The sequence below is a fragment of the Fukomys damarensis genome, unplaced genomic scaffold (assembly GCF_012274545.1).
Source record: "Fukomys damarensis isolate Sample0158 unplaced genomic scaffold, DMR_v1.0_HiC HiC_scaffold_1, whole genome shotgun sequence".
Classification (NCBI taxonomy): domain Eukaryota; kingdom Metazoa; phylum Chordata; class Mammalia; order Rodentia; family Bathyergidae; genus Fukomys; species Fukomys damarensis.
This window is the reverse complement of record NW_022900913.1, coordinates 26,330,932-26,344,626: the sequence shown is the minus strand read 5'-3', so window position 1 is coordinate 26,344,626 and position 13,695 is coordinate 26,330,932. Positions and strand designations below refer to the sequence as shown.

Genomic DNA, 13,695 nt, shown 5'->3' with positions numbered 1-13,695 from the left:
AGAAAGAGAGAGAGAGCGAGAGAGAGAGAGAGAGAGAGAGAGAGAGAGAGAGAGAGGGAGAGAGAGAATGAATATGTGCCTTTTAAAAGTGGGTTCACAAGCTAATCTTTGTCATGCTTTCCAGAGCCAGCACTAAATTTCCCTCTCATCATAACTTGTGATCTTAGAAGCATGAAAGAATTTGAGCACCTCCCCCCAGCCTGACCATGTTTCTGCTGTTGCTCCCCAGGCTTCCTGTCAATTTCAGTTTTGAGCACAGACCTGAGGGCCACCCAGGAAATTTTTTTCACTCTGTGGACATGGGCAGCAATGGTGGGCAGACTGGCACCCACACCTATCAATCACTCACTGAAGATGCCCTCTTTGGCTCTGTGGTTCTACCCAGAAGATCCACGGGCCGACTGGTTATGCACAGCCTGGCCATGTTTGGCAGAGAGTTTTGCTATGCAGTGGAGGCAGCGTATGTGATCCCAGTGCTGCTCAGAGTCGGCCTGCCCAAGAGTCTGTACAGCATGGTGTGGCTCCTTAGTCCCATCCTAGGATTCCTGCTGCAACCTGTGGTGGGGTCAGCCAGTGACCATTGCCAGTCCAGATGGGGTCGCCGGAGACCCTACATTCTCACTCTTTGCATCATGATGCTCTTGGGCATGGCTCTTTACCTCAATGGAGATGCTATTATATCAGGTAAGTGGACTCACAGGGCAATTATACATGAGGAGAAGGTAGAGTTCCTTAACATTTGATTGAAATTGATTGTTATACTGCTCTCTCCTAAACTGTAAAGAACTTCCATGTTTGAAAGTCCCAATATCTGTGATAGGGGAACATTTACCTCTAGAAACAGCAGCATGCATTGCCTTTAACTATTCTGAAGATTTTAAAATAGTGTTAAATTTTTATCTATTTTATCAAATTAAATATTTTTACATATTTATCAATTGAGTTGTTTGTAAATCCATTATGCCTTATAGAATCCCTTGTTCAACTGATCAATTACCAAATGGTTACATAAACTTTTTCAGTAAACCACTTGTGTGTTTTAAATAAGAATTAATGCTTTTCATGGCTTTATGTAGAGCCTTTTAAGGGGCACTAGACATCAGCTTGTCAGCTCAAGCAGACATTTCTGCATTGCAAATTTGGGACAACAAATTTGATGGTAAAGTCCTTTTTCTAGCCATTAATCAGCTGCCAATTAATATATACTTAATAGTAGTACTTTGAAAAGAAGACCATTAAACTTAGAAATGGGGCATTTTTTTTTTAGACCGTTAACTCTCACGCCAGCAGAATAGATGATTCTGAAGTAGGATAACGAGGTACCATTTGTGTTAATTAAAGATAAAGTACAACTATATAAATGTAGGATATGTCTGGGAGAATTAACGACAAACTGGTAAAAACAATTACCTCTAAGGGATGGAGGAGAGGAGGGGAGAGTAAAGCTTATTTTTATTTAATTTTATACTGGAAATTTTAAAATGTGTGAATATATCTTATATGCTATTCTTAGATTAAAAAATGTATTGCACAGAAAGGAAACAACAGTGTATCTTCTATCACAGATTGCATAGATGAGTGGCAGCATATCCTTGGGAGGAATGTTATTTATCTGTCAAAGAAGAGAGATTGCTCTTCTTTACCTGAAATGCAAATATAGAAGGAAAGATGGTTGAAGATTAGGCCTGTTCTAAACGATGGCTATTCATAATGGCTATGCAAAAGTGTAAGCATGACTAGGGGCTGTTAGAGACTGAGAAGCACTGCATTCCGGCTACAATTGTACACTCGTTGCATGAGTAGAAGTGAAAAAAGAAAAGTCACTTCCTTCTCAGAAGAAACCATCACTGGGGTTGGATCCTGGAGGAATTTATTCAGCTTTTCTGTGGTATTAGAATTGCTTACAACAAATATGCACAACTTCTTACTTAAAGAGATACTTTATATATCCAAAAATTCATTTAAAAGTACACAATGCAGCGATCTTTGGTATATTTACAGATTTTGTGAACCATCACTATGCTCTAATTCCAGAATAGTTTCATCACCCCTAAAATAGACCCACTACCATTTGGCAGTCATTTCCCATTCAGCCTATGCGCCAGCCCTAGGCAATCTGAAATTTACTTTCTACCTTTAGACTTGTCTTCCCTGGGTATTGACTCATTTTCATGATTTTTAGAAATTGAAATTTTTTTTTTTAAATTTGGAGAAACAAAAGAAAATGAAAACAAAGGGAAATGATTAAATGACAAAAAGTTTAGGTGAAATTTCAAATGTGGACCATTCTAAAGCAAGAAAGCAAGATTTAAGAGACTACTGTTTATTTCTCCTTTAGCTTTGACTGTTAACCCAAGGAGGAAGCTGGTTTGGGCCATAAGCATCACCATGATAGGTGTGGTTCTCTTTGATTTTGCTGCTGACTTCATTGATGGACCCATCAAAGCCTACTTATTTGATGTCTGCTGCCATCAAGACAAGGAGAGGGGCCTTCACTGCCATGCCCTTTTCACAGGTAGGGTGTATTTCAAAAGTCTCTCTTCAGCCCTACAGACAGAAAGGCATTTTGGTGGAAGCCATCCCTTGTCTCTGCGTGTGAAATGTCTCAAATGAATGGATCAGTTGATGGGATGTTCCCATCACAAGACTAACTTCCAGTGTATTTCTCTAAACAAAGTCAGCTCATGACTGGGTTTGCAGAGGTTTTGTAAAGGAAATTTACATAAGAGTTTTCTTTGGAACCGTTTGTGGAGAGATTAGACCTTAAATGAAAAGAACCTTGTACATTTTATTTTGTTTTAAAGCCATGGATTTCAGACATCAGAAATGCAACACCAGCCTTCCTTTGGAGCTTGTTGAAATTCAGGCTCCTGATTATCCTGACTGTGTGGTTCTGGGATGGGCCCCAGATATTTGTATTTTATTTAAGAAGGACCACAGATGATTTTGTGTTCTAAGAAGCACATTTTTTAAAAAGAAACAAACAAACCAAGTTTTAAAAAGCATCTCTTTGAGATTTCTCTCCTGCTGTCTTGAAAAAGTCCATATTGGGTAGATAACAGGGTCCTGTGGCTTTTTTGCAGCTGTTGTCACACCCTTGCATTGATATTACATCATTTGTTTAAATCAGTGCTACTTACTGCACCAGTGACTACAGTAAAAAGACTCAGGGTAGGGGGGTCAGACATTAAGTGGCAGCAGGGCTGTGGTCTTGGAAGGTTTTTATATCCATGTAGGAGGGGAACACAATCATACCACTGTGTTTGCTTTATTGCTTGGCTGATATATTTATTTTATGTTTTAATGTATTCAATCTCCTTGCGTGGCCTGGTAGGGGCCATGTCTCCGGAGCTAAGAGCAGGGCCTGCACATGGAAGCCTTTGGTTGATCTCTGTAATTTGAGCAACATTTGAATGGCGAAAACATGAAAAAAATGAGGCTGCTGCAATAGAGTAAGCTGTTGATAGGAAAGGCCAGAGAGCAGTAGTCCAGCCTGGTCCTTCACAAGCCCTCACCTCCATGTTTCCAGATGTCCAAAGGCTCTGAAGACATGACTAGGGTTTGGAATCTTTTCTACTTCCCCACTGGTCTTCCTGCACAGTAACCTTATTTCCTTACCTAAGCTTCCTTCCCCTAGGACCTATCACCTGTATGTACTCACTCAGGCGCTCTTACTACACCTGTCTGTAGCAGTCCCTGTAGCACGCTCTGCCTCTGCCACCTCAGGGTTTAACACATACTCTTCCCTTGCTGGACCAGTTTTTCCACCTAATGCTGTGGTTGATACCGTTATTTGGCTAGGTTTCTCAAGAATTTCTCATCACTAAGGTCTTTCTTGGCTACTATATCTAACATAATATGACCACTCCTCTTTTTCACCTCATTTTTATCTTGTTTAATTTTTCTTCCTAGTAATTATCACTACCAAACAGATGGCCTAGCCATTCATTCATCCATCCATCCACACAGATATTTAGTCATCATTTGTCAGTATGTCTACCATCCATCTATGAAAACATGCATACACTCGTACATCTAATTTTGTTTTCTTTCAATCTAGAATGTAAACTTTATATAAACAGACTCTTCTTTTTTTCTCTGATGAAGCGTCAGTTCCTGGAACAGTGTCTGCTGCATAGTAGGTGCTCAGTAAACAATGAATATTCATCAGATAGGTCCTATCTGCTAATAACCCTGTATTACGCATTCTTTCTTATCTCAGCACTGGCCTGCAGAAGTGGTATGATTTCCATTGCCCAGATGTGAAAGTTGAGCCTTAGAAGCTGCTGGGTCTGAGAGCTGGCTCTTGTTGACTTGTGAGAACCAACTGTCAAATTTTTAGGAATTTAGTGTGTTGAGTCCCCATTGGTGCCCTGAAATTGGCCACATGGGAGTACTGAAACTACATAAAATGAGCAAACTGTACAAATCAGCAAAGCGATAAACCATGGCTTTTTTCCTGGAGAGTCAGTGGTTAAACATTGACTCCCACTGCTTAGGGAAAGGAGAGGGATTTAACCAACTACAGCCCTAATTCCAGTAGCTTGGATGACAAAAGGGACAGAAAGACAATGATAAGTTTCCCTTGCTTGCTTTTTTTTTACTGCCTTCTGCCACCATGAATTGTTGCTCCTTTGCCATGTGCCCCTCTGCCTGAAACCCCTACGAACTGTGAGCTAAATAAACCCTTTCCCCTCTAACTTTGGATGTCCGGTATTTTGTCTCAGCAATGGGGGGAAAGTAACTGACACACCTGGCTTACAACAGTATGAAGCCTGCTCAATTCACCTGTGCTTTGCTGTCTCTGCTACTAGATTATAAATCTCTTTATTTTGAAAATATTTCCAAGGCTTGCACATGATAGCATTGCAATGAGTTCAAGATAATACACCCATCTTGATTTTGGTATTGTGTCAATGAAGACCTGTAATTTTGATCTTACTTTGGTTCAGGCTTTCAGTATATCATTTCTAAATTTCAGTGTTTATCTCTTAACAAATCTTCTTTTCTCTGTTTTCTTTCCCATTACAATTGAACCCGCTGACAGGTTCCAGATTCCTGTTGCTATAAGCCAATGATACACACAGGGCACTCTCTGGCTTATTGACTGGAAAAAAGAACAAATTTAAGACTCCAGATATCATTTCCTCCCATGCTCAAAGGTTTACTTTGCATTACTCCCTCCACATTCTCTGTGTTCTGAGTAATTTTCCAACATGTTACCAGGGCAAAGGCCAGGTCTGTTTTATTCACTGCATTCCTTGCTTTTCTCCTACCACTGGTCACATAATAGGTGATGAAATATGTGCAGCTGTGTCTTGCCACTTCTTCTCCATGTTCCGGGTTATTGCTCCTTCAGAAAGTTCTTCTCTTTTTCTGCCTGTAAAGATCAAAGCTGTTCAGATACTTTCACCCACTTTCTAGTAAGAAGACCCCTCTCTATCTTCTAATTGCATATAATTTCTAACTAGACCTTGATTTCAATCAAAAAATAAAATAATCGAACAACAGAAGTTTATAACATGGACAGATATAAAGGCATCCACGAGATCGCAGACCCCAACCAGATAATACAGGTGAGGGTGGAGCTCAGCACACACACACATCCTGAATTTGTATCTCTCCTGCACCTCTCCAGCCTTCCTGGGCAGCCATGACTGAGTACTGCTGGTGGGTTACTTTAAAGAGCAGCTTATATTTCCCATTTCTGGGAGATGGAAACCCAAGATGTCAGCAGGGGTAGTTTCTGGTGAAGCTGCTCCTTCTAGCTTCTCCATAGTCACCTCTTCACTGAGCCCTCACAGGCACTTTTCTCTGTGCATGGCCTTCCCTTCTCTTCCTTTTTTTATAGACATATCTGTCCTGTTAGATCAGGGCTTCACTCTCGTGGCCTCATTTAACCTGAATCACCTCCTTAATGATTCTAAGAATAAGATAGCACTAGGGGCGAGGACACAAACTTGTGAACTGGCGTAGGGGCATGATTCCATCCATCAAATGGCCCTTTGTAATTTTACCCTCATTGCTCCTCAGCCCAGCTCCTGAGGGAGGGAAATGGGATGTGTAGGGAACATAATCACTTTTCTCCTCTTTCTTCTCCCTACAATTTTTTTCTTTTTCCTTCCTGGCATATGGGAGATATTATAGAATTTTCAAATAAACAGAAAAGCCCAAAGGCTCTTACATTCCTAAGGACAGCTAAGGACCTTGGATACTGTGTGTCAGTCTATAGCATTCCTAGGTTTTTATGTGTAATCTTCTTTTCAAGCACTTCTACATTTTCCCCATCCCCTGTCCTTGGAGGGAAGGGGCAATTGGTAGCAAGGGAAAATTGACCTACCCCATGAAGAAGCCATGTGGCTACCTCTCGCTTAAATAAACACTCCAATGCCAAAGACTATTTTCATGTTGTCTCTTTCTTGGCCCTTGTCATTTTCTACCTTTCTTTAGCTTTTTGTATGTTTCGAATCACTTTCATCACACCATAAATTTTTTGAGAGAAAAGACTCACATGTGAGTGAAAACATACTGAATGAGAGGATTAAAAATACATGAATGAGGGACAATTAACATGTCCACAATAATAATCTAATTAGAGGACTGATACAGCCTCAGGAAAGTCTTGTTGGCCTCCCTAAGACCTTACCACTTCCTGTCCCCTACCACGTTACCACTTGTCATGGGCTGAAGAAATGGATTGGCTATAAAAGGGGTGACTGTAACATAAGCCAACATAACTGATTTAAGAGAGATATGCTGTCCATAACAAAACTGGGTTCTGTTAGAAAGGAGGAAGGGGTGATTGTTACTGTACTGAATAGTCAAATCCTGACAGTGATCATAAAAAAATGGCAGGGGAGTGGGGGAAATATAAGAACCAAGATGGATTAAGTAAAGGTGCAAATTTCCACTGATAAATGCCATTATATTGTATACCTTAAATATATCAATAAAATTTATTTTTTAAATGCAAACAATCAAATATTAGCTTAATAAGCACAATTGAAGAACAAGACTATTACAATAAAATGACAGCCAGACCCTTCAGAATCCCATACATTAGTAAATAATTCAAATTTATCAAAGTAAATTTTGAATATGTATTTCTTTTATTGTTTTACCTGATCTGTACATTAATTCACACCTTTCCCTGCATGGTAGTTCATTCAGTATTTATCTATACTTCCTCTACATGTTTTAATTCCCTAATGACAGTTCACCTTCAAAGTCCTCTGGCTTCTAATTCTTTGTCTTGGAGATAACTGACACTTAGATATGTTAGTTGTGTAAAAGAAGACTCTTGCTTTCATTGCCCTGCTTGTATTCCACGTGATTGTACATCAAGTGAAGTAAATAGCAGGACAAATTGCTTCAATCAGACAAATATGCTCACTTAATTACTTTGCGTTGTCCCATGACCGGCACTGAACTCTCGACCTCAGCCCAATGTCTCCAGTGTTCGCCTTGGGTCATATGAGGCACCAGCAAGGGTGTATGGTCAGCTTCAATCAAGTTCATTCCCTTGATTTCCCCAGAAAAATAACTTCAAAATCTTCCTCTTATAGGACAGACAGTACAGTGCAATATCTACATTTATGTAGATCCTAAAGCCTTTTAAATGACAATGACAAATAATCTGTCATTCATAACCATCTACTGGATTTTTCATAAAATACACTATGCCTTGCTCTGTGTATACAAAGCTGCATATATATTTCTTTTCTCTTCTTTTTTTATTTTTTATTTTTTTGTTTTTTTTTAGACAGGGTCTCACTATGTATTTGAAACTTACCTGGAACTCACTATGTAGCCCAAGCTGGTCTCGAACTCACAGCAATCCTCCTGCCTCAGCCTCCCTAGTGCTGGGGATAACAGGTGTGCACCACCATGCCCGGCTAATTCTCTTCTGTTTGTTCCTGGATCTGTCCTAAATCAGTGGGATCACTGATAAGATTACTTATGCTAACTAAAATGTTACTCTTCTCTTTTCTTTCTTTGACAAAGTCTAACTATACAGCCTAGGCTAATCTCAAACTTGCAGCGCTCCTGTCTCAGCCCCTTGAATAATGGGATTACAGCTATTCTTATATATACAGGGGCTTATTCTTTGATACTCTTCCCCTGTCTCTGTCTGTCTCTCTGTTCTCCATCTCTCTCTGTCTCTCTGCCTGCCCCCTCTTCTCCTCTCTCCCTATTTCAAAAATTAATAGTTGAATTCTGATGAGTTCAACAAGAATTATTGATCTCATTGTAGTGCCCTTGCTCTGAATTGAAGACCATATTAAAATATGGAGTGTAACAGAACAAGCTGTGCTTTATCACTCTGCTTTTTCTTTGCATATAGGCTAAAACTTTCGAATTTACATGTACTTGGTGAACAAATGACTATAGCATTACACTTGCATCAAGCATTTTCTGACAAAAGCATATTCAGTGTCAGGGCTCATTTTGATTTTCATTAACAGGAAGACAATATGCACCTAAAGAATCAAATCATTCCAGTAAATTGACATTCCTAGTATTCATTTCATAGCTGGAGTTCTGGCTCCAAAAATGCTTTGCAAACAAGTATGGAAGTATTGCCAAAATATTTCCAAAAATATTTCTGACATTTTTAAAAAAGAAATGACTGTCCTGACTCTCAAGGAAATATTTTATTCTTCATTTTCCTGTCTTATATTTAAAGGTAATTGTAACATTTCTCTGCTCTGGTTATGCAGTAACCATGGTGGGTTTGGTGGATCTCCAATAGCCCCTTGTCACACTGAACTCTTCACCACTGGGTGCCTTTTAGGCTGTGGAACCCAGTGAGCTCACAAACCCGTGACCATCTGTTGGAAATTCCTCTACTGTGCCAAAGTGTCCTTCTACTAAATTTAACCCAAGGCTTGCTGACCTTACTAATGGGCTCTATTCCGTGGTGGGAGGGATGGGTGAAGCATGATGGGAAATTGTTACTCTTCCTCTCATCTTCGGCAGTTTTAACATTTCTGAGCTTCATTTCCTCACAGACTTGCAAATATACACAATATCAGTTAGTAACAGCCTGGCACCAGCCAGCATGGAAATAGGGCAAGGAACCATCTCAAAGGATGAAATACCAAATGTTTCTACTTACTTGATATCCTGTATCCCCACCAATTCTTTAAATAAAAGAGACAGTAAAAGTTGAATTTGTAATGTATGACTTAGTAAGAAACTTACTCTTTCTATATCTCTGGAAAAAGAATGAGCACCTTGCTAAGTAAAACCTCTTTTAACTTTTCTGTTGTTTAAATACTTTATGTACAAAAATAACGGACATGTAAAGATGCTCTGATTAGTAAATAATTAAGGACAAAGAAACAACTTATAAATGTGAAACTGAGACATGAGCTCCTTTCACCAAACCTTTTACACTGTGGAAAAGAGCCACCTTTCATGTTTGAGGCTATTTTGACTTTTCTCATTCATGAATAGTTGGATGAATGGTCTCTGAAGTTTCTTCCTGTAGAAAACTTTCATATCTCCTCCCTCAGGGGACTTGGAAAGAATGCAGAAAAAACCAGCAATGTGGATGACAAGGGGGATTTAGTGAAACAGAGTTAATTTCTCCAAAGTATCAATTCCTTTCCTTTTAAATGTGGTTAAGACAATTCCCAAAGAACCTCAAGGCAGATGAGAGAAGAGGGAACCTGGGAAGATTTTTTTCCCCATTTGCTCGATTTATTTATGTTAGTTTTTAAATTGGCATGTAATATTTGTACATATTTATGGGGCACAGTATGAGAATGTATTCAATTCATGAACACACTGTATAATGATCAAATCAGGTTAACTTAATTAATAATGAAATCAGAAGTAATTTCTCCTTCCTCAACTATTATCACTTCTATTCCTCAACTATTATCATTATTATCACTGTGTTGTGGACCAGTAAATGCTTTCCCAATAATTACAAAATTATAGTAAATTGCTGTCAACTATAGTAGAACTAATTCCACCTAACTAAATGTACTTTAGTACCCACCATCCAGTGTCCCTTTCTTCCTTGCCCTTAATCTACCTCACCTCTAGTGACCACTACTCTATTCTCTACTACTAGGTAGTCAATACTTCAGCTTTCGTGAATGATTGAGAACATACAATATTTCTTTGCTGGGCTTATTTCACTTAACATAATGTCCTGGCTGGAGTTTTCCATTGTTCTCTTCTCTGTTTAAAAGCTCTTTCCTGGGATATCAGTCACCTTGGTTTGCTGTCTTATAGGCTTTGGTCACATAGACCCCCTTAAATGCACTCATCCCTACTTGACATTTTAATATTTATTTATTTATTTATTTATTATTTATTCTCTGCCACTACAGGTAACATATAAACTATCCACTGTCAGCAACACTATCTTTTCTGTTCATTGTGCTATTACTAGTGTTTTCAGTAATGCATGGAATATGAAATATGCTCAATAAATTTTGGTGGGATTAATATTCTGTTCTAACATGCTCATTTAATCAATGAGTAAGCCATGTTACTGAGAAGTAAAATGACTAGCCCAAGGGCACACAATTGGTTTATAGTAGAGTAAGACAAAAAACACCCAAAAAACAACTAGCTACCCAAAGACCTAAATAATGGTTCTAAAAGCTGAGTCCCAGGGAAAGATTGCACACACACAGTTTAGTAGGGGAATGTTTTCAGAGAGCAAAAGGAGGGGAATAGTAGGGTGGAATCAATCAATAAGGGATTACACGGTTGGTGTCTGTTCCAGCTGATTGACTGTTCTCCCTCTCCCCAGGACCCTTGAGGAATATTAGAAGGTGCACCTCAGAGATCTTCATCTAGGGGATGAAGAAGGTCCACTGACCAAAGGTGCTTTGTGTGTTCCGAATCTCACCTGTGTGCAGGTTCCCTTGGGCTTCCCACTGTCCAGATGCACCTGTGGAAAGCTGGCCTAAACTGGCTTAGTCCTGGCCATCAACATAGCTGCTGGAGCAAGGGATAAGAGGACTGAGATTTGCAGTGGCTCAAAAGGGATTTCCTGTTCAGCTTATGATTTCTAGTCCTGAGCTTTTCTGTTCCAACATTTGTGCTCTGGGCTTAGTCACCACTAGGAAGAGCTAAAGCATTTTGCAAACTACTTCATTCACATTTTAGGTGCAATGAGCTATTATTGCAACTCAGAACTAAAAATTCTGATTCTGTGGACTTACAGAAAATTCCAAATAGACACAGGTGGCTCTAGGTCTAGGACAATTAATGACGCATTGCTAAGCCTCAATTACAAGAAGAAACAAGAGTAAGATTTTGTGTGTCTTGTTAGAACCTTATCTGAAGTGGGTTAGCAATAGTCACTTATGTGCTCAAATTGAGAAACTTGTTTTGAAAAAGTGATGGTATAAAGAAGACAAGCCATTATTGTGTCAGATGTATTAGCACAAATTAGAAAATTTCAGCAGGAATAAAATTGCAATTTGGGGGCATATACCATCTCTGGTAGTCCCACTTTCCATATTCTTGGCATTTATTTGCTTAAGTAAAAATGGTATGATTTTGGCATTATTTTAGGGCAAACTTTCTAGCCTATAGCATAGCTAATGCTTGGTAAAAGATGGTAAAGGGTGAATTCTTATGCCTAGTTTAATTGCTTTATTGTTGAGCTCTTTGCCACAGGATGAAACATAGCCTCCGTGTGGAACATTCTCTTCTTATTTTCAAAGGTCTCAACGTAAGCTTTAGTGGTTTGTAATGCAGAAGTTTGAAAGTAAGAAGATCTGAGTTTAGTATCATCTGTCCACAGTGATACTTATGGAGGTGCCCATTGTACCACCACATTTCTGTGGTCATATTGAGCTATCACAATTGAGTCCTCTTTCATTCCATTCCCACTTGCCAGGCTCCTTCAGGGCCAGGAATTCTTAGCCCCCTCCATGCCCTCTGCTCTTCCCACCTCATACCTGTGGGAGGTGAACACTGTGAGCTGAAAACTCTCATAACTATGCTTTCCTTTTTTTCTAACAAAGAGATAGAAATACTGTGAATCCTCTTTACTGGTGGGCTACATATTTACAAGTCCACCCACTCCCAAAATTTATTTGCAGTGCCAAATGAATTCTTGTAATCCATCTGCTGTCATCTGAGATCTGCAGAGTCATCTAATGTGTACATTTCCAGCTGAGTTCCAGCAAGGCAGCATTCATTCTGCATTCTTGTTTTAGTTCTCCAGCAGAACAGACAAGTATTTTTTTCATGGTGTATCTGGTGCCAATGCTGTTTGTATCTGGGGACCCAAAATGCAGTGCTGAAGTATTGTTTCATGCTCCTAAACACAAGAAGGCTGCCTTGTTAAGAAAATGCTTAGGGGAAGAACAAAAAGGGAAACGAAAAAAATGTGAGAGAATGAAAAGATGAAAATAAAGTGTTTGTAGATGGGGAGGGGAGCAGGGGGTGAAGGGAGGGCAGAGGTAAGGGGAAAAAAATGAGAATCAAGACTTGCCATGTAGAGGTACATGATCCCAACAATGAATATAACTGTACTGTATCCCTAAAATGTACCAATAAACTCAATAAAATTAAAAAAAAAAGAAAATGCAATGCATTTGGTAAGCTTTGTACAGGCACGAGTTATAATGCTGTAAACCATGCATTCAATGGCAGTGAATAACTAGACTATCATAATAAAAAGTGCCTTTAAACAAATTCACACCTAAAAAAGGTTCTGTGTTGGTAATTTGCTCAATATGCTTGCAGGAACTTTGCCTTATATTTCCTTTAGGAGCAATGGTTTACTTTTTTACTAATTTATTGTTAGTGGAAACTTTATAACACATAAACTGCACGTAAGTAGTCATACCTTCCTCAAAGGTTGTCATGAGGATCAAATGTATCAGTATATGCCAAGTGCTTAGAACACTGCCTGGCACACAATAAGCTCTTCTATCTAGATCCACTGTGCACCCACTCCTTCCTAGAGGTCATATGACCTTCCTGAGGCCTGAACAGGTAACGATGCACTGGTACCCTCTGCTGTTGGATCCCCCAAGCTGTCTGCTCCCCACCATGTACTCTAAGTCCAGCAAGGCCCACCGCCTTATGGATTTGCCAATGCATGCATACCCACCATGAAAGCTGTTTCTCATCTGGAAAGCCTTTTAGATAAACCACATTTTCTACTGAATCTCTTGACAATGCCTTTGGGGTCATAGGGCTTCTGAAACTGGAAATCCAGGAAACACTTGTTTCTCTGATTTCTTCTGTCACATCCTTCCCTAAAGCAATGAGGCTTCTTGATCTGGCCACAATATGAAGAAAGGGCCCAAAGGGAGAAGGAAATACCAAGACTAAAAATAGGATGAAGGAAAAGTGGGGGAAGCATTTAAAATAATCTTATCCTTTAAAATTTTTTCTTTGTCAATCTAAATAAATATCAGACTAGTACTGCAAAGAAAAAAGAAGAAGAGAAAGAAATAATGGTTAGCTTGAGTGTTCCCTCTGTGACTACATCACATATATCATTGATTGATAGTCCTTGTGCTCTCAGAAAACAAGTTATATCTGTCATGTTCACTGATGTTTCTCAAGCTTCCATCGCAGTTCCTTGTGAGCGCAGGTGCTGACAATGTCCACTGATAAACTAATGAGGTGAAGAAAACACACACACACACACACACACCTATATATGCACACAAACACACTGGTACTTATGTAAATTTGAAGATA

At 39.3% G+C, this 13,695-nt stretch overlaps 1 protein-coding gene across 1 annotated transcript in view; it reads left to right on the top strand.

The window, feature by feature from the left end:
* Positions 1-262: 262 nt before the first annotated feature.
* Slc45a2 (solute carrier family 45 member 2) overlaps positions 263-13,695 on the top strand; it is a 30,285-nt gene continuing 16,852 nt past the window's right edge. The window contains exons 1-2 of the mRNA XM_010605428.1: positions 263-684; positions 2,339-2,515. Coding sequence (XP_010603730.1) covers positions 300-684; positions 2,339-2,515 — 562 coding nt within the window. The 5' untranslated portion in view covers positions 263-299. The remainder of the gene's footprint in view (positions 685-2,338; positions 2,516-13,695) is intronic.